At 38.6% G+C, this 26,018-nt stretch overlaps 2 protein-coding genes across 8 annotated transcripts; one reads left to right on the forward strand and one right to left on the reverse strand.

Annotated features, from left to right (window-relative positions):
* Positions 1 to 1,294: 1,294 nt before the first annotated feature.
* Positions 1,295 to 6,968, forward strand: LOC105562959 (lateral signaling target protein 2 homolog). Its single transcript, XM_012014155.1, has 2 exons — positions 1,295 to 4,384; positions 4,460 to 6,968. Exons 1-2 carry the CDS (start codon positions 3,972 to 3,974, stop codon positions 4,773 to 4,775), a joined length of 729 nt encoding a protein of 242 aa, XP_011869545.1. The 5' UTR covers positions 1,295 to 3,971; the 3' UTR covers positions 4,776 to 6,968.
* A 2,604-nt stretch (positions 6,969 to 9,572) lies between these two features.
* On the reverse strand, positions 9,573 to 25,341 carry LOC105562960. Of its 7 annotated transcripts, none has more exons than XR_001009002.1 (17): positions 20,719 to 22,031; positions 19,076 to 19,171; positions 18,792 to 18,971; positions 18,352 to 18,558; positions 17,973 to 18,229; positions 17,715 to 17,904; positions 17,358 to 17,547; positions 16,626 to 16,720; positions 16,305 to 16,328; positions 15,980 to 16,024; positions 15,790 to 15,856; positions 15,436 to 15,603; positions 14,712 to 14,847; positions 14,498 to 14,605; positions 14,174 to 14,326; positions 12,645 to 13,621; positions 9,573 to 12,514 (listed from the first exon to the last, which is right to left on the reverse strand). XR_001009002.1 is itself a non-coding variant. In XM_012014157.1 (17 exons), the coding sequence occupies exons 2-17, from the start codon at positions 21,541 to 21,543 to the stop codon at positions 13,561 to 13,563; spliced, it is 2,802 nt and encodes a 933-aa protein (XP_011869547.1). In that variant the 5' UTR covers positions 21,544 to 22,237; positions 24,253 to 25,341; the 3' UTR covers positions 12,575 to 13,560. The 7 variants fall into 7 exon arrangements, 5 of the variants coding, with proteins under 5 accessions (XP_011869547.1, XP_011869548.1, XP_011869549.1 ...); XR_001009003.1 differs by lacking the exon at positions 9,573 to 12,514 and adding an exon at positions 13,742 to 13,980 and having other exon boundaries at positions 12,575 to 13,621; XM_012014157.1 differs by lacking the exon at positions 9,573 to 12,514 and adding an exon at positions 24,253 to 25,341 and having other exon boundaries at positions 12,575 to 13,621; positions 20,719 to 22,237.
* Between the last annotated feature and the right edge of the window lie 677 nt (positions 25,342 to 26,018).

The following is a 26,018-nucleotide window of genomic DNA, read 5'->3' on the forward strand; positions in this document are numbered from 1 at the left end:
ACGTGGGAGGGCGGATTTTAGACAAGTCTCAAAAATATAACAACACTCGATTAATTATGCATATCATTATGTAACGATAAATGTTATACGAGAAACACACCATGAGAAGTATTGACCGATAAAAATATCGTAAACATATTTCTAACAAATTATTAATAAAAAATCGTATGACTTGTGCGTTTATGCCTCATCGTTCTATAATTATAAATACATAAAATATATATAAATACGCTGCTCGATTCTATATTTACAATTCGTTACGTGTTATTTTAATTAATCCAAAGCATATTACGCATAATTGTACAGATAATGCATAGTAGCAGGTTCCATATGCTATTTCTGGAACATAAACGTCCTTTATGTAATTTCGCGTCATCGCTATTGAAAGCTCTCGAATCAAGATTTGAGACGTAACAATACCTACATTACGTTATCATGCTATTACATCAACATAACGTAACAACCACAAGACAAATTTGGCTATTTATCATTCGTGAAATATATGTTTTATGTAATTGTACATAAATCGATGTAAAATAGTTTTTTTTTATTTCCAAAGAAATTGTCAACAATGGGGCGCGGGGAGATAATTCATAGTGATAAAATCGCATGGTAAAGAGTAACACCTCATAAAGAATAAGGATAGCAAGAAATTTTTCGTGTAAACGAAATTTTTCGGCGGGTTAAATGTAAAATTGAAGTTACGGCCGTGGGTCATATATATTTTTTTATCTTCTTTTAATTAGGTACCCAGGAATTACCACGTGGAGGTGAGGTAAAGTCGATTCCCTTTTTTGTTTTTAATTATTTTATATGTTTTTGGTTATATACATTTTTAATTATTTTATACATTATTAATCACTTAAATTTATACTTATCTTATATTTTATGTCGTTGAAAACTTTGTGACAAGAGCAATTTCTTTACTGCCGGGACATATGCTTCTGGCAACTCTGGATCTCATTGTCAGTCACAATTTTTCTGTCAAATTTTTCTGTGGATCAAGCTTGGTCGTCGCGGACCGGATCTGGCCCGCGGGCCGTCAGGTGTAAACGTTTGCTTTCTATATACTTATACGTAATCAGTAATATGATGTTTTAAGTAACTTCAATCGACCCCTCAACTGGGCCACATTTATTAAATACGTTTTTATTGTACAACGTTTCGACCTTTGGTTCAGGTCCTTATCAAGTGGGATCTTGTTGCGGAGTTGTGTCACGAAGAAGTAAAAACGCATTTTATCGGAATGGATATTAAGAGTACAATTTCATTAACGTCCGGAGCCGAGGGATGTAAGACTCCCACTTGATGAGGACCTAAATCAACGGTCGAAACGTTGTGAAAGCGTATTTAATAAATATGACCAGCTGAGGTCGATTGAAATTGGAAATTTGATTATTAATACTGGCAATCTGAAGAAACATAACTTATAAAATAATACTTAATACTTGTATGTGTATATACTCTCTACTGCTAGTTATACCGCACGATTAATTAATTAACGGTAGTAAAGAGAATAGTCGAAATCAATCGCTATTTTTCGAGAGATAAAGCAACGGAACAACTAAGGAAGAAAGTCACTGCAGTCGAGCTTTGTGCCATAAAGCCTATTTACACATTCGCAACTGGCATTGTTACACAGCGTTGTGTAATTAGTCGAGTTTTTGTCATTGCTCCCTATGCACAGTTATGTCGCCGACAATAATATTGGTCTTTGTTACGTGAGTGCCAGCAGACGTCATCGTAAAGCACAATCACATACGCGGGACAGTAGACTTGCGAGAGATACGGGAGATGAGTAATCGCAATCGTGCAATTTACAATATAACAATGTAAACGTATAAACTGAGCACGTATGAGTTAACACTTTCACCACCGCGGTCACTAGTTATCGACATTAAGTTTTTTCTTTATTTTTCATCACAGTAATTCTCATGAGCCAACTGTCAAATAAATGTCCAACATTTTTTCTACAACTTAATACTACAATAGAAATTAAGTATTTTATTGCTCTTTTTCATTAATCCGGCGTGAATGGAAAATTAGTTAAAATACGCTTATTTTTGTTATGTACATTATACACACATACATACACATGTGCGCGCTTGTTGGCATATGTAGGGAGAGAGAGAAAGAGAGTGGGGGAGTGACAGACGAATTCTAATTACAATACTTTTTTATATGTGGTATATGCTAGATATATATATTTTTATCATCAAACATAATTCCTTCTTACTATTCTAGTATTGTATTATTAACCGAGCTAACAGTAGATAAGCCTTTTATGTATTGCGTTATCGATTCCATCGTAAAGGCGATGGTAACAGGAGATGGAAGAAAGTGTCGATTTATAATTGGTTTATATATACCGCGCCACACGTTTCTATCCACGTGAATTAAATTTATTCAGTGTCGACCGAACGCATCAGTCAGTTGACTAATTGTAAGCGTAATTTCGATACCGAGATAATGAGCGATTCTCGGTTAATATTGTATCGTGAATATTATGACCTTCATCGAGATAATGTTAAAATTAGCTCTTTCAATTTCTATGCGTATAATTATAGTAATTTTTATGACACAAATAGAGCAGAATATATTTTTATTAATCCATTCAACTCAATGGATGCGTATGATTCTTACAACAAAAATTCTAGTATTTAAAATTTAAACTGATATAAACTTTTCTTAGAAAAATATACAAGATATATATAGGAAATATGATTACTCCTACTTTTGTTGATATGATCGATGAATTTATCGATATTTCTCAAATACACATTCATCTTGTTGACTTCATCATTATGAGAAATGAAAATTCTCTAATCTATGGGATACTTGAAATCATAAGAATATTCTTCCGATACAAAGAATGCAGATGAATTTGACAGGGAACTAGATAATTGGCACTGCACGTATTGATTCTTAAAAGTATATTCTCTCGCAGGTATATCCACCCCTTGACATCGATCGGTAGGTTCAATGACCGCAGTATATAATTACTTTGTAAGAACTAGACTGTAGATGAGAGAAAGAGAGAGAGTGAGCAGCACTCCCAAAATACCAAATTAAAATTATATTCTTGAATGTCGGTTACGGGACCACCGTCATTTCATCACTACGATTGTATCATCAGAATCATGCGGAATTGAATATTAAAGTTTAAGTAACCGTGCGAGAATGATAGTAAATGATGAATAATAATACCAGAAAAGAATCAATCGACGACTTATAAGACATATGGTGAACACAAATAGTTAAAATTTAATGAATATAATTAAGACAGGAAATATATTAAAAATACTGCGCTCTCTTATATATTTGTCCCTCGTGTACTAAAATAAAATAATCGAGCTCATTTCCTCCTTTCCTGGTACAATAGACAAGTGTGCGATCGCGAAAGATCGGATATATCTCGATACATATATGATGCGATGTGTTTACCATCCCCTTTTAAATTGCCCACGTAGATTCTTCGATTCTAAACTTTCGTTGTGATAGTGTTTCGTTTCCATTGGTGCTGTGTGCAGCTTCCTGCAACCCCTGAACCCCTTCGATATCCTCGACAGCACACGCACTCTCACGTGGACGGCGGGGCATGCGCGTGTTCCCGCGTTCACCTGCGAGGGTATAAAAGCGCGTGTCGAGCGCATCGGACTCAGTTTAATCTCGCAAGCAAGACATAATTGTTCTGAGCGAGAAGTAGAAGCGGTCGAGCGATCGATCGAAAAGGATCAATATATAGTCTGAAGGTGCCGAAAGTAACAAGTGTATAAAGGTCTAGCTTGACTTTAATTGAAATCCACTTGCGGTCCTGACGCGAAAAGTACGCGTGGTGACACGCGATATAAATCTATGCAGCGTATCACGTAATAAGAGGTGGTACCCATCACGGTATCTACTTTAGTCCTCTGGATATCTCGCTGTTACGTGTAGAAGCGTGTGTCACGAGTTCAAGTGTCACGAGTGAAATGTCAAATGACATGGAGGAGTCGACGCAACTGACCGATTCGACCGATTCGACCGATCACCGGCAGCATCATCATCGATATCATTATCATCATCATCACCATCATCACCATCATCATCATCATCATCATCATCGAGGTAGAACGCCCGGGGGTGAGATCGGTGACGACGAGTGCAGCACTGACAGTGGCTGCAGCAGCGGCGGCAGTACCGGAAGCGGAGAACATCTCTCGCGGCGGGGTAGCGGTGAACGATTGTGCAGATCCAGCAGATCTCCGAGAACACATTGCTATCCGGAGCGGCTGCGAGGACGACCGACGCGATCGCAAGAACGGCTTAGCACCAGCGTACAGAGATCATCGGAGCGAACCTGGAGCCCTCCTGAGGACGTCAGGAGTCTACCTCGTGGCGGCGACGGCAGTGGCAGCGGCGGCGACGGCGGCGACGGTGGCGATAGTGGTGGCGGTGGTGTTGGTGGTGGTGGTGTCTCACCCTTATCATACTCCTCCAGTCCTTCGGACGCGCATAGCAGCAGCGATAGCGACTCCCTCAAGAGACCCTCCACCGCGGAGACTCTACGACGGGCTTTTCAAAATCTCAAAATTACCACATCCAAGTGGGACAGCAACAAAGAGAAGAAGCACGCGAAGAAGAGCCCAAAGAGGATCTTGCGTAGCCCAGTGCCCTACATATATGTCCGAGGACCATCTGGTCTACCCACTCAAAGGATTCCCCGAAATTCCAGTTCTCAGCAGCAAATGATACAACCCTGCTCCTGCCAGGATCTGGTCGATCTCTATCGATAGATCTGTAGATAGATATTTCCTGTCGGAAAAGATGTCGTAAATTTTGATCGCAGCGCGGGACCAAGATACTTTCGCGCTTAGATTATTGTTACGTCTCGTCGCGATTTGTCCCTTTCAAATTATTAATTCGGATTTAGGGAATTACGCGATATTCCTCATTTCCGAATTTTCCTTGGATTCTTCCCTTCCTTGTCTCAGGTGCCTCCGTCGTTTTCTCGTCTTTCATTCGACTGCGATTACATTTCCTGTGCAACTTACTATCGGCGCAACTTCTCGAGGCAAGTTGTACTCTTCCAAGTAGTACAAGTCAAGCGTAACGCCGACTCGACGCGAGTTTGCCAACAACAGCGAGACAAGCGATAAGAAAGGAAAAAACTATTAACGTAAAGAGACATCACATTAAATTAAATCTACGCAATGATTACCTATTAGTTGCATATGATCTTCAATACCGGACGCAGAAATTATCAAATTATGAAAACACCAAGTAAACGACAAAAGGATATATCGATTAATTTTCAATTGATTGTGAGATATCAAGAGAGAAAAAAAAGAAACTTTCGTGTATTCAGGATCGTATGCACAATATACAATAGAGTATATATTTAAGTATACTTTTGCAACACCTTTTTACTAAAAACTATCGTAGAGTGTTTAAAGCCAAAATATTAGTCTCGATACATGCACATATAGAACTACAGTCACTCAACTCAATTAGATATTTTTCTCGAATCTGAATAATGTTCTCTGATTAGGCGTACACAAAATGTTTAGAATGTACGAACGTGCAGACTGATAGATTTAATGTATATAATGTATTAATTTATATAGTTACTTATCCGTAAACTTGTACAAGGTTTTATTATCCACACGCCATCGTTATCTCTATTGTAATTATCCACTAGTAGGACTTTTACCGAAATTACTCTCTTTAATGAAGAAGGAGAAATTGCGATGTAATAGTAATAATAATAAAAATTCAAGTATTTTTCAAATGAATTGAAACGAATCTCCGAGGTATGAAAATAATGTTGCGGCGAAATGATTCTAAAAGCAAAAGTTGAACAAATGATGATGATTTACTCACGCTTTTTATCGAAGCTGTAAAGAGATAAAAGTCAATTAAGTACATCGGTGTACAAAAATAGCGTCGCAAAATTATTTCAAGTGCAAAATAAGAATACTGCCCTTAATAACAACTTGTACTATAATTATGATACTATAATATAAACATATTGTTTAGATGTACAGCGAACCATCTCAGTTGCGCAAAGGAAAAAAATCCTCTTTATTTATATACTTGGAAAATCAGTATTATTTACGTACAAGATATGTATAGATACATGGTAAGAATTGGGATCGACGGTACATATCACTATTGATGTTTCCCAAACACTTGTAGTTTCCAAAAAATTAATGAGCAAAATTATCTTTAGCTAAAATCAAAAGAAACAAGATGCGCGTTTAAGATTTTTAAGAGGAGGTCTGAAAGATTATATTATATTACTGAATATATGAAAACGTCTATCTTAAATAATGATATAATTTAAAAGAATTTTTTCATACTATTATGTTTTATTCATATAAATGTACCATTTTATTATCTAGATTACTTCTAGATCTATTTGCTCTTAAATCTATCGAAATTGATATGAAAGTTACAATGTGAATTACGATAGTGCGTTACGATAGTTTCTTTTCGCGTTGATCGCGTTATGTAAACGTATGAAAAAGCTCATTGCAAACAGTTTATTTGGCAGCGCATGTAATTATCATTGTTTATGGAAGAAAAAAACGTACAAGAGTACGTTTAGAAAATCCTTGACAACTGGCAAAGACTGACTAATTTCACAAAATTGAAAAATATGATATGAAATATGAAAAAAGAACTGAAATGTGATTAGCAAAAATTCATAATTCATGAGATACGAATTGAGATAAAAATGTCTGTGTGTGTGCGATTCGTCTCTCTAGTGCCTTGTAGGTACTCCCAAGCGTGTCTGTACGATTAAGTGTTATCAATGGTATGTCAGTAAAAATGCGACAGGAACAAAATCATATCCGCCACGCGGATTTTCGTTAAATATGATAATGTAATTGCAACAAGAAAGATAGAATTAAGATCCGTTACTCAGGACTGAGTGTTTTGTATTGTTTTTGTCTATGTCAAACATTTACGTTTCAAATAAACGTTTTTCATTCTAAAATCTTGTCCCCCTTTCTTCTACCAAACATCGTAACATAGCGCAAATAAAAGTAACTTGTCAGTTTTGGAATCATACATTTATATTATTTTATAAGATAAAGCTCGATAAAATTCAAGAAAATGTATTTCGAGACACGATTCCTAGACACGTTGAGAGTCGATACGAGGCTCTACTGATTTCAGGCACGTTTGGCCAATTTTGGAGAGTTGCAGTAAAGCAACGTAAAGCCGCGAATTCAGACAATAACAATAAGCAAACTAAATAACGCGTTTTAACGAACACGGCGAGAATATTATAGCGCGTATATGCACAGCTTGTTCACTGATGCATTTCATCTCTTCTCCACGATCCATTTGACGCGTCTGCACACATTGGCTGACGATATCTTTCGCGGAAGAGAGAAAGAGCATTATAGGTACGCGCGGTCTCGCGGTATGTGTTTTTTATCCATGGCCATGACAGAACTAAAGCCTGACCTAGTTGCAGGAGCTTGCACCCCTGTGTGACGTCAGGATGCGCAGGAGTCCCATTCACGAGTCTTGGACAAAGTAGATCGGCATGGTTCACCTCCGTGAAATGTCATAGTTGATTCAATGATCCGTTAGCTCCTCTCCCTCGCCATTTATAAAAATAGCTCTTTTCTTTAACATTGCATCTTGTATTTATCCCCATTGAGTCAACAGAAAATAATTGGTAAAATTAATAATTCTATAATCCCTCACGTTTCATTTTATTTAAATATTCCATTTCCACTTTAGAGGGAGATAATCCGCTCTATTACAGCACCCTTTCTTCCAATTAATTCTACAAATTTTTCACCAAAACAGGAATTACAGGAATGATATAGATTAAATTTGCTAATATCGTCCTGCAAGTGAGAGAATTGGATGACACTGAGCGGAAAAATGCAATTCCGATAGTAAGCCCTGTCGGGTGATTAGTCTACAACCGCACAGTGATCTGAAATTGATGGAAATGTTGGAAGCCGACGAGTACTCGATATCTTGCAGGAGACCAGTTGAAAAGCGTGTATCGAATAGTTTTCTCTCGAGCTAGATGCAGCTTCTGCAACTCTACGATCCTTCGTTTCCTCTTGCCCCTACGCAAATGCAATGTCTTTGGCCCAGTTTTCTCAACGGCGCAGTGACGTCATTCACGTCATTGAGAAGGCCACTGACAACGCGTCCCAGTTCCTGCCGCCGCGCCGTGCCGCGCAATGCGGAATCCTTCGACCCTTTGTCGCGGTCAATCTTGGACCTACGCCTACTCGATCAGCTATCGCTCTCCTCATTTTTATATTTCGCAGAATTACATTTCTTCAAGATTAAAAGATATAAGAAAATCTCTATTCAACGTTGGAAAAATACTGTAATTATGTCAATGCAACGTTTCGTCGACGTCACGACAAGGACATCGAGCTCAAGTAGAATCGATGGTATCGAGAACAATGGAAACAGAGAGGGAGAGAGAGATTTCGCGTCCCCCATTCACCCCGTTCGCGCCTAGCCCAAACCGTCTATAATGGTCGGTCGTGGCCGGAACGAACGCTGCCTGAAGCTGCGCGAGTTCGTTGACCTTTCGTTGCACCTGATGATGACGCGATCGTTGCGTCACGTCGTCATAGCGACCACGCACGCTCGGCGAGAAACTGGAACTTTGACCTGCAATCGGATCGACAGACGAATGACACTGGATGACCCTATGGCACCCCTTCTCTTCCGCTCTCCTCTCACCGCCTCAGAGTCGAGCGTAAAGTCACTCCACCCTTCTCTGCATACCCTGTCGTATTTTCAATGCAGGTAAAAATGCTCAATGGATTAGTACAAACTTTTACCCTTTGAGCGTTCTTTAGTAGGACTAGCACTACAGCTCTTGTCCTTTCTCCATATAATATTTAACACTTTGTGCTATAAGGCATCGACGTGTTTTTATGTCACCTTACCCTATCAAGCTTTCAAAGTGATTAAAGTTTTCAAGACAGTTAAAAAATCTTTCGATTCTTTAACGCGACGCGAGAATTTATTTCCTCTGTTGAATACGATTCTTCCGCGACACTCTTGAAGTGTATCGATTTGACTGAAATAGCAAGACGAAAACGTGATCCATCGCTACGCGTGATGGAAAACGTCACGTGTCACACTATGCTGCGTTACATCACCAACTTGACACCTATAAGAAGAAGCATGAACTTGGAAGACAAACCCATAAATATTATATTATATATACAGCCAGTACGTGTGAGCGACAATGCGAGTTTCTAAAGGGAAATTTACGTACAGCTTGGTAAAGAATTTCAAGTCTCTTTACGAAAGATAGAAAGAATCAAATATGCCTCTGTCTCGAATCTTTATAAAGATCATTATTTGTTATAATCGCAATCACGTGCAGAATATTGGTTCAAGGTATTTCAAAATACTCTCGCACAATACAGCGTACGTGCGACATCAATTCTACTCTAATCGTAACACCTAAAGTCGATCGTTGAAAGAGTTACATATGTATACCTATAATCCTTCTTCAACTGACAATGAGTTTCAAAGAAATCGAATGGAACAAACGGAAAAGGATTGAAAAGAGAGATATAACATTATAGAATCACAATATATTACTTTCTGTAACATTAAGTTATACAATTATCTTCTTATCGTCATCCACTGTAATTTATTAATAGTAACGTTATTTATATATGTATATATTGTATGTATAATATAATTATAATTGTATTATTATATAATATAAATCGGCAATGCATAATAACAACATCGTCATAATTGCTTCGTATCGTGTTAAAATCTGATTTGGATCAAGTGAAGGAGCGCGAACAAACAAGAATGAGCAAACAAATGACTTCGACGGAGATGAATTGCGCGGCGCTACGATATTCAAGTCGCTCATTTGTGTTTGCCCCTCGCTTCCTCACATGGTCTAAATCTAGTTCTGTACACGAGGATATGATCGATGTTGGATTGAGAGTCAGAAGCTTTTGCGGAACAATTGGAAATCTCGTCCATAAATAGATTTTCTATTGTGTCTGAAAAGAGTGTACAACATTATTATTATTGTTATTATTATACAACAACATCACATCATAGGCACAATCGTTGTCGCTTATATATCAATGCTTGACAATTATTTCGACACTTGGATAAGTATACGATACGCGACTGATGGTCTTTGGTAAATAAACGCGGTAAAGGATAGGAAAGAAGATGTGCGTATTGCCGAGCGCCAGCGAGAACAAGTTTATCCATCGTATATAATTGTCTTAATACGATTTAATTAATTGCTTTGCAAAGTCAGGGTCATTGTACTTTCGATTACGCACGCTCAACTATGCTTTCAAACGATATTCGTTATTTGTATAAAAATTGACACGTGGTGTCAAGTTTAAGTTAGCTCTAGTAATTATTAGTAACTGCTGATTGTAAAGCTGTAATGGCTGGCTTTCTAATAAATAGCTGACAAATCCACAGGGAGAAGAAGAAAGATGAGCCTCGATGGAAAGGGAAACTTTTATACATGAGATACGTGTGTGCGTATATTTCCTTCTAATTTTACTCTCGATATATAGTAGTAAAGAATTATTGAGATTTCTCGCATTTGTGGAATATTGAAGATATATTATATATAAAAATACACGTTCTTTATCAATTTAATCTCTGTCTCTTTCTCTCTCGTATTGTGGCATGTTAAATTAATAAAATTAAATTGTCACGTGTTAAATAATAGTTGTGTCTTCAATATTAATTCTTCAAATAAAAAACATTGTACAATGAATGCAAATGTATAGAATATTACTTTTCTAAACTCAAAAGTTAGATTCGCCCACGAGTGGATAGAACCCACGCGTGAAATCATAAATCTGCTAATAGTATATTTCACAGCCTGTATATACAGGAAAAATTGAATTCCATTTATACGATGCATATCTTTCGATCGTATTTGTATAATTGCTGCTTTTACCACCAATTTCTTCGTCATTAGCCGACTACGAGACTCGTCGGTGGGGTTTGCTAGTAGCTTAATTCTGATTATATAGATTATCGGTGAAATTACGACGCTGCGTATACCTTCTTTCGAATGTAGATACAAAAATACAATAAGGGAAAAAATTCATGTTCGCTTTCATCGTTAAACTTTTCGCCAAAAGTTAGTATTACTTTCTAACAATAAGGTCACATTTCTATGTGTAAATATATCGCTATATGTATATCGACATACTGTTAACGTGCCTAAGTTTGATGTTGATTTCTCTTTGCATTTTGATTGCATTTTGTACTTTGACAATGTTCGTTATAGCGAGATGTATAAATCTAAGCATATAATCTCATCGTAGTAAATTAATGTTTTTTTTTTCTGATTCGCCTCTCGCGTCGTTTGTTTGCACAAAGTACATCATGGGAAATTGCTGAAACTCTAAAAACTTTTAATTACCCAGGCTTAATTATTTCGATAATTTAAAAAATGCACCAAATGGAAAGAATTTGAATATAATTTACAATAGATTGAGAACAACGTGTTATTAGCAATCCACTATATCTTCATATATTCGTAACATATTTTTAACAAGTTGGATAGCTTTATCTTTTTATATACGAGAGAAGGTGTGAGAAATATAAACCGGCATTGGATAAAATTTCTAATATCATCGATTGAATTGCACCATTAACGTTTACTTATGTATTCAAATATGTACTTGGATCTGCAATACATTTTTTTATTAAAATGACTTGCCTTTCGTCATCGTGAAATCATCGCGGTAATCAAAACAAAGCAGCCTCGTCGTTTTTCTTTTTCTTTTTCTCTTTTTTTTGATAACGCGTAGATTGCATTAAAGCAAAACTATCCAGGTACGATTGAAAAGTGTTTGTGCTAAACGTAATTAAAAGGTTAAATGAATTTGGCAGAATCAGGTGTAATAACCTGGGGCGCATTTTTGCCATTGCTTCCCCCGCTATCGTTATTATGACTAATTTTACTCTCATGGTTATTACTATCGTAAGGATTGTTATCGTGATTAGTATTATTTACCATTAATATCGTTACTTAATTATTTTACACAGTCGTCGGCAAACTGTACACGTCACATACCGCACGCCGCGTGACGCGCATCCTGCGAACAATAGAATTCCAATTGATTCGTTGTTTGCAGAATACCTACACTTGCATATACCCAGGGTTGGGAAGTAACGCGTTACTTGTAACGCCGTTACCATTTTCGTTACTTTTTTTCGGTAACGATCGTTACTTTTTTATGTCTGTAACGGTAACGGTAACGTCGTTACATTTTTACAGTAACGGTAACGAATTCAGCCGTTACTTTTATCGTTACTTTAGTTCCCTATTATCTTTTATATCTGTTCAATAGATTGTGAGCTGGTCGCGCGCACTATTCTTGATTGGACAAAAATATTCCGATATTGGGCGCTGGAAGTCAATGTCACATGAGAATGCGCTGTAAACATTTATCGATGTCTTGATTCTGGGGCCCGATTCTTGAATTCATTCGAAGAAGAAACGTATACGAAAATTCTGCTCTGACAGAAAAGTTGAAAGTCGATTGGTCAAAAGCCACGCGTATATCCAATCAACTTGCAACTTGTCTGTAAGAGCAGAATTTTCGCATATGTTTCTCCTTCGTACAAATTCAAGAATCGAGATCCTGTATGCTCGATGACTTGCTATATAGAAACTAGTTTAAAGTTTTAAGTTTTAATATTGATTATTAAATAATAATAATAATGTAATATTACAATTAACATCTTACTTCAGCATTTCAACAAAGTAACGAAAAAGGTAACGAATCGTTACTTTCTAAGTAACGGTAACGGTAACGCGTTACTTTTTAAAATCAGTAACGAGTAATGGTAACGAGTTACTTTTTACAAAAAGTAACGGTAACGGTAACGCGTTAGTTTTTTAAGGTAACGTTCCCAACCTTGCATATACCCAAATGTATACATACACATTTCCGTTAAAGCGCACAATTTTTACACTTGTTGCTCATGTAATTTCACATACTTTTTTTATAGCATATTTTAATAAGAAGGCAGCCGAATTAGACTCTTTCCCCGGACGAAATTAGATGCTCAATAATTCGATGATCAATGATCAATAGTGTGTAAACTTACATCATTACCATATTATTGGAACAAGACAGCTAGAAAAAAGATATATGTAGATGACGGAGATGTTTGGTAAATTTGACGCGTATTATAGCGTATGTTTAAAATTCTACTTTCGAGATCGACTTCATTATTATCACGTAAAAAACGTAACGATCAATGCAAAATATCAGTGTATTAAAACGTATATTAAATGAAATAAAATTCAATGAACTTTCACATTAAGATCTAATTCCATTTGTGTGAATGCAAACGTTCCATCTTTGTAAAATTGTATTTGCAGAATATTGACAGAATATTGATAGCTGAAATGATCTCTCTTCGACTCGGAAATGTGAGCAACGAAAATGTGAAAGGCATGAAAGTTTTACAAGTGGATTACAATCGTCGTTTTCTTTTGTTATGTTAAAAAATAAGTCGCATGTCCGAAATGTAACGTATCGCGCGTCTGCGTTACCGCGAACACAGAAGCATAGAAGGCTTTCGTTCGAGTGGCGGAACCTTGATGTACAACCTAAAAGTCATAAATATTAATAGATAAGATTACCCTCCAAATTCTGGGTGAGGAAAGAAGAGCGATAACAATTATACACGTATACATATATGCAACCATCGTGCTTCATCGAAAATATACCTTTCGATTAATCTCATTGTCAGTAATATGCAATCGAAACGAAAGATCCGGTTGGAGAATAGGAGCAAGCAGAATTAATGCATTATTTCCACAAGCAAATTATCGAACACGTTAGATGTATCGGTCAATATCTATTGGGGACAGGCACTTTCTCATGCGCGACACCATTAGCAAATTCACTCGTTTCTGAACTCTAAGAGTCTTACCTATCCTATTCGCTCAGTACTGGCAGTAAGGACCTTACGCGAGAAAAGTTGTATTAGGACATGTTTCGTATTGTTAAAATATAAATATATTTGTATTATAATAACGCTTAAAAGTCTTTTGAGATTGTAAATGTAACGAAACTTATACCTTTCATTACAACTTGGGAATATTGAGCTCAATATTACTAAACAATATTGTTAGATATAGAAGACTTGAGATACTCACAACTCGATGCTCTGAATAGTGGATGTGGGACACATCGCATCGACTTTCACGTGACAATGTTTGTGACACTTCATCTGACAGTCTCTGCATTCGTAGCCCTGTTTACCGAGCCTTCGTGCGAGGGTTCTTTTGCATACTTCGCAAACTGTCCCTCTAGAAACAAAATTAATCGGACGATTGTATTTCGCATATCGTATTATCGATATATTATTGTACTCTGTCAGAAGGAAATTTAAATACGCTATTGTGAAATTTATCATTGCTAGTGATGTGCCAACAGTCGTATTGATAATGCTATTATCAGAGCAAGATAATGTAACTCACCCCGCCATGTGTTTGGCGATAAATGTATGATCGTTAAATATGTGCAGCTTTGTCCCCTTTTTCCTCCATTTACTTTTCTGTGCGAGGGAAAGTGGTACGAGGTAGTGTCTAAAATTATAGTAAAGGAACATGAAATGGTGTAAAGGTATTGTCTTCTTAAAAAATAAAAAAAATTGATAACTGGGGAAAAGAGAGAAAAGAGGGAGAGACTTACTTCTTTATACCGTTCTCCAAAGTTTCAAGAACGAGCGTGGAAGCTTCATTGACGTACGTTCTCGTGGATGTTCCGCTTACACCCGAGGCTTCGCTCAGACTCGATCGTCTCGATTGTTCTGGTACTGACAGATGAGCTAAAAGGTGAAACAATTTCTCTTAGATATACGGCAACGTTTGCTAATGCAGATGAAAGACTAAAAACATAAATTGAAATGCAAGAACGAATAAATTATATACTATTATAAAAAATGTACTCTACTTAAGCACAACTGATAAAAATTTTATCGCAGCAAAACACCTGTAACGAATTGTGATAAGTTATAGCGATCAATTATTAGGAAGATCAATTTTTAGGCGTACTTATATTGATCGATTTCGTCTGTTGAAAAGCAAAGTTTCCGCAAACTATGTTCTTTCTTGCTAAGATACTTACCAATGAAAGACGAATACCGTGAGAGTTACACACATGTGAGCAAGACAGAGTGTGCATAAATGAGTAAAATACAATACTAGTGATATACCATCGAAAAATGACTAAAAACTTAAATAAGTTAATAATATGATAAAACTAGTAAAATTGTTTTCTAAGTGCACGCAATAAATGGAAACATAAAATTGTGACAAGTATCTTACATTATTAAAAACTACATGTTGCTATAGAGGTAACACAATTAATGTAATTTACAAAAAGGAATGCTGAAGAGGCAGATTTAAAACCTTACCAGATCCAGGATCACGAGCCCTGTCGGCGGATATAGATCTCGAATGAGCGTCTTCATGATTGAACTCTCCCTCAGGACCCACTGATTTACTCCTCGTTTTGGATCGACTCAATCGTTTCTTTATGGTACCAAAGAAATCACGTCGTTTCCTTCGTGTCCTTCCTCTCTCTGTGCAAAATAAATGTTGTTTATTACAGTCACAAATCTCTGCAGGAATACATGACGAATACGCGATGAAAACAATATTGTAGGCAATAACACAACATTATTAATGTTGAAATTGTCTTGATATAGAAATTATAATTTTAGTATAATTTGTATGAGTTGGGATTTTAATCGCTAAAAAAGTCTCACCTTCTGAATTGGAGGAATTAGGCGTGCTTTCTGGTCCCGAGACAGCATTGACATCTTTTGTTCCGTGCTGCAAAGAGATTGCATGAAAAAATGTGTACAATATACAGGATTGTCATAATGAAATTTTATTGCCATACTGACATTTTGCTTACTAACAATAAGATAAGAACGGTGTTACAAATTCACTTACCTCCAGGGATATCTCTTGCCAGTTTCCATTCTCCGTCAGAGTGACCTGTTACACATTAGTAAATACACAGCACTCAACCATGGTTAATACTCTCATGAAACAGAAAAAAAGATACTTGATGTTAAAATAAATTGAAATGCAACTCTGAATAACGACACTTTGAATGACGAATTTACTTCTTAATCTTTGCTTCAGCATCCAAGTACCAGATGTCTGTCTTAAGTTGCATCTCGTTGCAAGAACTATCCTTGAGGTTTATTTATTTTTTCGCGTTATAAGCGAAATCACACGAAATGCAAACAATCAACACTATCGTGTTTCTTACCTTCACAATCTGCCGCTCTGGTTGCTGCAAAAGAAATCAAATAAGAATCATGCTTTAGTAGAAATCACAATAATTCCAAAGATTATATTTGCCAGGGATGAACAGTGATTTCATTAAAGCGGGCAATTTTTGGAAAATTAAAAACTTTATACACAAAATTATTCTGCGATACATGTGGAATGTTTCGACAGCATGGAAAATTCTACTCGTTTTCATAAAAATTCACCCCTAACTTTGTAGTTATTCGTAATTGTATTTCACGCGAGTGTTACATTAATTTTCATGCAATAAAAAGTACTTTCAATTGCTTCACAAGCTTACCCTTTGCTGACTGTGTACGATCAAGGTCCCCTTGTTACCATTCGTTTGCCCACTTTTATATGGTGAGTCCACAACGTTGCCATTCGTTAAATAGTCTGCAAAAATATTTTTCTAATAAAATTTCATAAAAAAACATTTATTTGATAAGAACTACGACCCTCTCTCCATTTAATTTATTCCAACTTATACAGAATGTTCCAGATACTTGTCTGGAAAAATTGTTGAGCTTTTATTAACTTTTCCAAATAAACGTTAAACGTGAATTAGTCGTAGAAGTGTAAACGACTTGAAGCTTAAAAAAAGAACAGAGACAGACCAAAATATGTATATCAACTTCCCGTAGAGGGAAAAGGAAAAAGAACATGTATGTAACACTCTGTATATTTTATACACTGAATCAATTCTTGTAAATAAATAATTTTTACAAGTTTGCCTTTGGTTGCGTTCGGGTGATGCCTTATCCATGGTACTGTGAACGAGAAATAAGAATCTAATTGTCCTCATGCCAGCTAACAATAAGTTTGGAGCAAATCAGAGGAACGGTTTCAACGGTTTTAAATTTAAACAAATGCTACATACTAGGGGGTTGAAATCGGTTCTAGTTGTGAGAAACATGAGGTTGTGCCTTCGTACAAAGACAGGTGAAAAAAGTCACTAATATACTAATGAGAGGAAAATCAATCGAATGTAGACACTTCACACTTGAACGCCTGATAAGTAATCGGTAATTACCCCCTTCCGACTGTGCGGCAGAGTCGTACAAGATAAGTGTACTGTTACCGTTGTTGTAGTTGAGATTATTGCTGGTGATGACATTTGTTTGGCTGTAGGAACGGGTCGGCGAGACTGGCTTTATCGCCTCCTTGACTTTATAAGGCTTGGTCCCAATTTGTGGTACCTCCGCACCCTCGATGAACAAAAACTGAAACATGTAAACAGCGGCATGAAGCCAAGAAATCGGTACTAGATGATCGATTTAATTAAAAGAATTCCTTTAAAGACATTTCGAATATCTAAAAAGGATTGATTTTATTTAATTGCGCGAATACCGCGTTTGATGAAGAAGAAAGAAGAAATTGTCAACCTTACCTCCACCGTGAGGGTGCCTGTAATGTCATCTTCCTCGTATGGTCGCGCCTGAAGAGGTATGATCTGCCGCTGGCTCGGATTAGCGAGGAGTTCCTCGACACCTACGATTCCTAGCCCCAAAAATCGTTGACTTTTGTTGACACGGTCAAACACTTCTAATAACACTTCGGTCGTATTGTGGCTTATATCGCTGCAAATATATAATGGTATAATGAAACTTATTGTCCGTGTGAGAATTTTTCTCATTTAGATAATTACAATAAAAACGCCTCATCCCATAGTGGATTTTTGGTATCTCTCTTTATAGAGGTTTGATTCTTTTGCGGCGGTTCATCCAACTCCACAACGCAATAAGGCTCCTTGGCTCCTTGTTGGCCGCCGAGGTCGATAGCCCTCACAACTTTGACGAGCAAACGTCTCTCGCCAGGCACATATTGAATTGATGTAGGCGAGGGTGCGGTATGTCCTTGAAGGCGTTGATGCGGTGGTTGCGGTATCATCGAATTCGATGCGTTCTGCGAGCAAAGTCGTTACGTAGCGAGCGTGTGACAATAATATCACGTGGTGATCATTTGCAAGAGTGCGATTTTATATTTACAAATAAACAAATACGACTTTATCATGCCAATTTACTTACTACACTGTCGTAATGTATAGGATATGAGAAGCCTGGCTGAGGAGGCGGCTCTCTCCATAATCGAGGACACGTGGGATATTGAGAAAGATTGAGGTGAACGTTGGTGCCTCGCAGGGCACCCACCACAATTTCCGACACCACTTCTTGCAACTGGCTTTCATCCAAGTCTTTCTTTATTGTGCCTACCGCTGCCAGAGAAATCTTTACCTATGATATACGGGGGAGAAATGGCAAATTAGATGTGCTCCATCCATTATCCGATTCATACCGCAACTATAATCGCTTTCCATCCGAGAGCGCACGAAAAAATTGACCAAAACTATATAAACACACGATGCGATTCAGAGTGAGTAGCAAATAGCTATGATCGCACAATGACGGGACGGAAGTTTTCGCGCGTTACATCACAGGAAATCCGTTGATAATTAAGTTGCACGCACCTCTGGCCAACCGTCGCATTTCAGATCGATTTGCAGCTTCTCGGTGATGCAGACGACGTTGAGGCGAGCACGGAAACGATTGACATTGACCCGATAGTGATTAACTTCTACCTTATCCCCTCGTTGCCGAAATGCTTTCAGTTGCAAAGCTGGAGTAGCCTCGCAGTCGCATGTGATAGTCTAAAGATGATTATTTCTTTTTTCTAACGTGATTGCTAATTACATCTAATATATTTCAATATTAAATTATGTTGTATGGGATTTTGCCCAGAACGTTTACGTACCACATCGTCCTTCGAATCGCATTCACAGAAGATATTTGACAAGGTTGGCGGATAAGTCTCTGGAAGTACGCGAACGAATTCGACGCCAACTCCGTGCTGAAACATATAAATGTTTAATTGCGACCATACATACCGGCACCGGTCGGCGGGATACGCACACTCGGAAACATCTGCACGTCACGTTTCTTTATATTATGCGTGCGGCGTGATAATTATCTCGTTCGCTGTCTTTTTTTATCTGGCACGCAATCGTATGATACCACTTGTTTGCATAGTCGTATTATACATAACGATTTTTCCTCTTTATTCTCGACCAAGCAAAAAAAGAATATCTTTCAGACATAGACATGAATGGATAACGATACGTACAATTTAATTATTATTTATTAAAATTGCATACATTTTTCTCGCTGACTCCATTTTAGAAGATTCCTCTTGGGTGATTAATTCAATTCTTATTCAGCGAGCATGCAGCGTTGTTCAAATTATATTATATAATACACGCAACTGTTTTGATTCTTTCCTCGTAAATTATAACTTTTTAAATCCAAATCTTCCGACTACAGCACTACGTAATAAATAAACGTTAATTAATTGTACAAGCCAAGCTGGGATTGGCGTCAACGCTCAAAGAAATTTAAGTTATTCAGCAGCAAAGCGATGCGATCGGCTACACGTGGCAAGGACAGCGCCGAACCGTAACGCCTTTTTATATACTTTTATATACTAGTGACCTTTGATGTAACGTACCTTGACCCATGTAAATGAATACGAGCCATTCGGTGTTTCCGCGAGAAAGGAAAAGATTCACGCGCGAGTCATTCCAACGTAAGATTATGATTAATTGCCGTAATGTATAGTTGCCAAGACCAATTGTTAAAAAGACCAATTTTTGGTACGAAACATGGAGTTTTATTTAAACGGGAACTTTCAATTACTTGTAGTTTGTTTATGCGTTTAATTCGTTAATTTATTTATTTCGATAGTTAATGCCAATATTGAAATAAAGAAGGAATGATTATTAACGCTATAAGATGGTTGCAAAATCTAGGGAAGCACCTGCAATCTCAAGTACATGGACCATTTGATTGAAAGTGAAAGTGCACGTCTCAGAATGACCGAATAGTCTAATTAGTCTAATGAAACGTGGAATTCAACACGATTTCAATATGAATATCATATTGAGATATGCTTATAACGTGCATACAATCGAAGGGAGAATGAAAACATGGAAACTAATAGTAAGAACAAGCATCTCCACTCTATTCGAACGTTCGAGATCGTCTTATTCGAGATCGTCGCATACGCACGCAGACACGCACGTGTCCCCTTCTCTTTTCACCCACGCCTCGAGAGGAGTAGCGTATCTCGCCTTATCGAGTGTGACGAGCCGTACAAAGTTCCATGTAAATTTGAATATATTCTACGGGATATGTATAATAAACGACATGTATCTGATAGAATTGGAGCACATTCGTGGTAATTGTTAATTTGATGAAACTGAAAGGCTCTTTCTCTTCGTGACTCAAGATTGAACATGTTAAGATTAAAGTTTCAGGAAATGGAATTCTAGAAAAGTTAGACGATACGTTATGATACGAATCGGTCGAAACGATGAGAATCGACGGACGTCGTCCTCTCACCTCGTCGGTAGAGCCGGCGGTGAAATGGTTAAGGGAAACCACCCAAGTGGCCAAGAGTTCGTTGAGGATGACGAGGTCGTAGTGAAGCCACACGATCAGTTCGTTGACCCAACGCACGGCCTCGACGTCCGCGCCGGTCGCGGTCGGCAGATGCAGCGCCCTGGAACTTCGGGACGGGCTGATGAGAGCACCGGAGGTCTTCCGGGTGAGACGTTTCCTGATCGGCGGCGTGGGCGGCACGTAGCCTCCCGGCGATGGTGCTCTCGCACCTGCTACCGTACCGATACCGGTAGCGGTACCGGCACCGGCACCACCACCACCACCACCGCCACCGCCACCACTACTACCACCAGCAGAAGCACCAACGGTACCGCCGCCACTAACGGTACCACCGCCACCTGCACCACCGGTACCAGCCCTCGCGAGCGATGACGAGGACGGTGACACCGATTTCGACTTGTCGAATAGTTTTCCAACGATGGTACCAGCGGTACCCGTCGTCACGACACTCTCGTCGTGACGGACATGGCCATCCTTGCCAAGCTGCGACGACGACGTCGACGACGACGACGATAATGATGAAGCGGTGGCGGCGGTGGTAGCGGCGGTGAGGTCGTTCAGCACAAAACGATTGTACACGTATTTGCCAACGCACAACACCACCAGACCAAACAACATCCAGCCGAATATCAGCATCGACAGCGTATCCATGGTCGTTTCACCAGTCGAGTCGAAACTGCATATCAGATCGTCCACCCGCTCGGCCAAGTCGGCCATATTGCCCCATCGTTCTGCCAACCAAGTCCAATTGGATTCCAAAAACATTCTTTTCTATTTTCACCCGCGAGCAACCGCGGCCCCACCACTGCTCTATACTTGGCTATTAATACGCCGTACATATACCCTGGGTTCTCCCAGCCATGCTACACGGCACTGCTAGCCGTCATCTTCCTCCACGTCGTCATCTACTCGTGTGTCTATCTAGCGTGTATTCGCTTCCGCTTCGGGGATCTGCAACCTTCTATCCGACCAGACCTGGCCATCGGTCTCGAGGTCGCGCACTGTCCTCGTCACCTCTTTCCTTCTCAACGTTCGGCTGGCCCAGCCATTCGTAAGCACAGGGGTTGTCGGCCTTCGAGTTGGATCCACGAAGGCTCCAATTACTCGATCGAGACCAAAGTTGAGAGCTTTCGAGCGGACTTGGAGACTGCACGCTTTTTCCAAGGTCTCTTGCCATCGAGCTAGTGGTAACAATTTTTTTTATTGATACCACTAGTATATATATATACATATATATAGTAGTTTTTTCTACGTACTATCTATCTGTGCGTCCGAGTGATCCGAGAGATCAGATAGCGCATCGGTAGCTGGACGTGATGCACGGTATTTTGAAAGACGAGGAGGTTTCGATCTTTGTTGCACCGAGATTAATTAAAATATGTTTTGTAATAAGAGTACACGTCTTTCCTTCCTCTTATTCTTTGTCCAGACGGTATGAGACGAGGCTACTCCAGATAAACTGCAAAAGGAACATTCAATAGATTAAATGACTCAATGATGAGATACAGTAGGCTGTGAGACAGAAAATTCGACATCAACTGATAATACTTATGTGGATTATTTCCGCAATGTTATCGCAACTGGCAAATTTATTTGTGAAACCGAGTTTCACAGATTAAAGACTATTTCGAACCCTCTCTCTCTCTTCTATATTTTATTAATATTTGGTTGTAAAAGACAGAACCGTTGCATGGTCTTTCGAAATATAAATAGCGTAAATATGCTTAACGCTTCAGTTGTTGAGGAAAGCTGAAAAGAAGTCTCGTTCCAATTATGTCACGTTTCGCCGCGTTGACAAATAGTACCGTTGTCATGACGGATAGCCAGCGTATATAGGCCCTTCTCGTTGTATCGTTCGGTGATTACGGCGATAACAGGTAACGACGAATGGACGCAACAGCGAGAATTGTCCGCCAGCAACCTTGGCAATGTCTTATCACTCGACTGTCATAATTTTCCCTCGCTCGAGAGATAGATGCGTACATCGCGTGAACGGAAAAATATTATCGATCACACATCTAGAAGAGGAGGAAATATTGGTCGCTCGACGAGAAGATTGAAATTCAATCTAGAGTTGTCGATCAATGGGACCGGATCAATGGGACGGGTCAACTACGAGAAAAGAGCAATGCGAGTTCAATCGGGGCAAATAAGTAGCCGCCGGGAGCAAACCAGTAAAGAAACAGAATGATGAAAAGATTTCGAGGATGAAAACTCACTCTCTTCCAAGCAAAACGGTTAATAAATTTTTTCGTACGTTCCGTATAAATGTCAATCAAAAGCAAAAATAAAGGTAAGAGGCGTGAAAAGATTATTTAACATTTATTATTGTAAAATCCAAGTTATTCAATTTGAAAATGGTAAAAGCAATCTCTTTTAATGCTTACAATTGTGTCGAATGAAGTGACCTATCACATTCGCCGTTCGATAAGCGACCTTAAATCGCGATACCGCGAAATCTGGTGAATGTCTTACTCCAAGTTACACTTTCGCTTTACCGTTTACAACATGTGGAAAGTGTGCGCGTGCGATTTCGGTCGCGGTCATCGTGTATAGTCGGGTTTCGGCATTTGCTCTACTATCTTATCTGTTACTTTGACTGGATTATCCATATATCCTTTTTTACGCTATCTTGAAGAATTTTAATAAGAAATTATTATATTAATAACGACACCAACGGATTCACATTGACAAATTTCATAATAAATAAAAGAAAAAACTTGTGTTATTTTGGTAAATGTAGTTTTTAAGAGATGATGGATTAAATCGCGACCCAATTGATCAATCTCGAGAACGAGTTTATTATGCAATTTTGTCGGTAAGCAATAAAATGAGCTCATACACGCACATTTCCACCCTCGTAAACAGTTGGAAATACGACACTAGGTATTGATTAATCTGGGCAAGACGACTTTGGTACTTAATTCCTTTGATTCTTCGTGCGCACCTCCGAGTGTTAATTGTCGTCAGTTGCTGTACAAGATAATAATTTGTGGAATCGTGAAAAGATGTATACTATATGTATAGTAGTAGCATCATTCTGAAACTTGCGAAACGTAGCGCTCGAAATGCTTCGAGTGATAATCTTGCTTGACGGAGACCACAAGAAACATGGAACAACAAAGGAAGAAGCCTGTTACGTTGCGCACTGGACACTCAAAATTGGAATGTGAATTGTGTCGCGACGCATTGCGTCCCTCTGGATATAGTCTCTGTCGAAATTGTAAAGAAATGAAATCCTCGGCAACAAGCAATTTGGAAAATGGAGATAAATTTTGGTGTGGTATCTTTCACTCTGACACTGAAATCGAATTCAAGGTAGTTGATTCAATGTAATTAATAAACAACACTATGTCGATTGCACAGATTCGCTTGGCGACACGCTCGAGCGCGGCGTGTTTCATTCACATATCGCACTTAATTCCACTCGAGAGCGACAACAATGACGGAGAGTGACGACACGATGACGCCTACCTCGCCTCCTGGCCTCCTGGCGGAAAATGGACGCTTCGCGCTTCGCTCAACGCCGGCGTCGCAGCGGCGGTGGCGGTCCGCGGCAGTCTGACCTGACTTTCGATTAATCAGCACGCTCGCGCCTTCCTTCCGAGCTCGGAGGGGCAACCCCCCGCTCCGACTCAGAATCCGACGTCTACGCTGTCCACGACCCCATCCTTCCTCTCCATACCCTAAGGGACAAGATTACGCTTTTTCAGGGTGAAAGCTTCACTCTACATCTTGAAATATATTTGAAATAGATTATCACTCGCCATATCTCCTTCCTCGACAAAACTTGCTTTCCTATGTCTTCATGTCTTTTCACCTACCACCATGCCATCTTTAACCATCTTTAACAATTGTTGTGTCGTACGCTTATTTCAGCTTTAAATACAAACTGAAAATTTTTAACTTTGGAATAAAACGTTATCTTATTTCTATAGAACAATTCAAAATTACGCATCAGACGAGTGTCAAAGAAAAAGCTCTCTGTATATTAAATCCAAAGAAAACACACTCGATTATATTACTTGCACAATTATCATTTTACTTGAAACAGTTTCTGTTTGTCAGAAGTAGTTCTTGACGCATCTTTGGGAATTCAAATCCTGATAGTCTTCTGCATCTGGAGAAATCCAGAGTGCCAAAGCTTCTGATTTATGCTACCGGTTGTAATACTCGTGGTCCCATATCGATCCGCTGCCCAGCCCACTTTACCTCACCCGGCGACCTCGCGACGAATCATCATCCGCTACCTTGACATGTAAAATGAGATTCCTTCTTTTCATTACTTTTATTCAAACACTTTTCGCCTTGTCGAAATACAATAAATATATTCTCAGGCTAGATAAACTTGAAGGAAAAGAAGTAAATGTTTTCAAAAAGATATAGATTCAAGCAAATATTTATAAAAAGAATGTAAAGACTACAGAGACTACAGAAAGAAATGGCGTTTCACTGTAGATGCTAAATAAAAAAAGCCTTTTATATGGAAAATGGCTTTCAGTTAGATTTCGCTGAAAGGACCATATAAAATGTGGTCCTTTTTGGAACATTACCTGAGTTGCTTATCAAATTTGATCAATATTTTTTCTTCGTTTAGATATGGCCATCACACATGTGGTGACACAAATTACGATAAATTATGCCAATGTAAATAATTGCGTAATCGAAAAAGATGTATACCTGTTGGAGATTGAGTCAGCACGTACCGATGATGCAACAAAGGACCCATCATCGTCGTAAATAGTTGCGATGCCGTGATTATATCATACGTGAGGCTTGGAGTTGGTAACCTCGAGTGGCCCAAGCGTCAAATGATAATTGAAGGTCGATTATTGAATAAAACAAAAGCACCATGCCGTTTGAATTGGTTCCAATTCGAAATCGGATAGTTGATGATATTCGCCGCAAACCATCTTTTTCACGAAACTCAAATATGGATTTCTTTTTAAATTGAAAAAGATTGAAAAAGAGAAGCAACGTGGCGATTGCCCTCGCTTCAGCTGTAAAGATAGCGCATAAACGCGCCGAGCATGACGCTCGTCTAAAAATAGCTTGGAGAAATATTTCATTCACGCGATACACGTGAATTGTTTCTGCTACAACTCTCTCCCTCTTTCACTTTATATTGCGCAAAAAGAAGAGAGAGTTTGTATACAGCGTATACTCTTTTTATTGTTTTGTCATTCATTTACATACAAATATTTTCAAGATACGTCTTACGAAACGAAGTAGTAGCCATA

The sequence above is a fragment of the Vollenhovia emeryi genome, unplaced genomic scaffold (assembly GCF_000949405.1).
Source record: "Vollenhovia emeryi isolate VEMERY1.0 unplaced genomic scaffold, V.emery_V1.0 DF939181.1, whole genome shotgun sequence".
NCBI classification, from domain to species: domain Eukaryota; kingdom Metazoa; phylum Arthropoda; class Insecta; order Hymenoptera; family Formicidae; genus Vollenhovia; species Vollenhovia emeryi.

Excerpts from the sequence above, each read along its gene's own strand:
- LOC105562959 (XM_012014155.1), top strand. The coding sequence starts at position 3,972 with ATGTCAAATGACATGGAGGAGTCGACGCAACTGACCGATTCGACCGAT. Across the intron at positions 4,385-4,459 it reads AGTCTACCTCGTGGCGGCGA|ACCCTTATCATACTCCTCCA; the intron begins CGGCAGTGGCAG and ends TGGTGGTGTCTC.
- LOC105562960 (XM_012014157.1), bottom strand. The coding sequence starts at position 21,543 with ATGTTTTTGGAATCCAATTGGACTTGGTTGGCAGAACGATGGGGCAAT. Across the intron at positions 19,172-20,718 it reads CCGCCGGCTCTACCGACGAG|CACGGAGTTGGCGTCGAATT; the intron begins GTGAGAGGACGA and ends TATATGTTTCAG. Across the intron at positions 17,905-17,972 it reads TGGGATGAGGCGTTTTTATT|CGATATAAGCCACAATACGA; the intron begins GTAATTATCTAA and ends ATATATTTGCAG.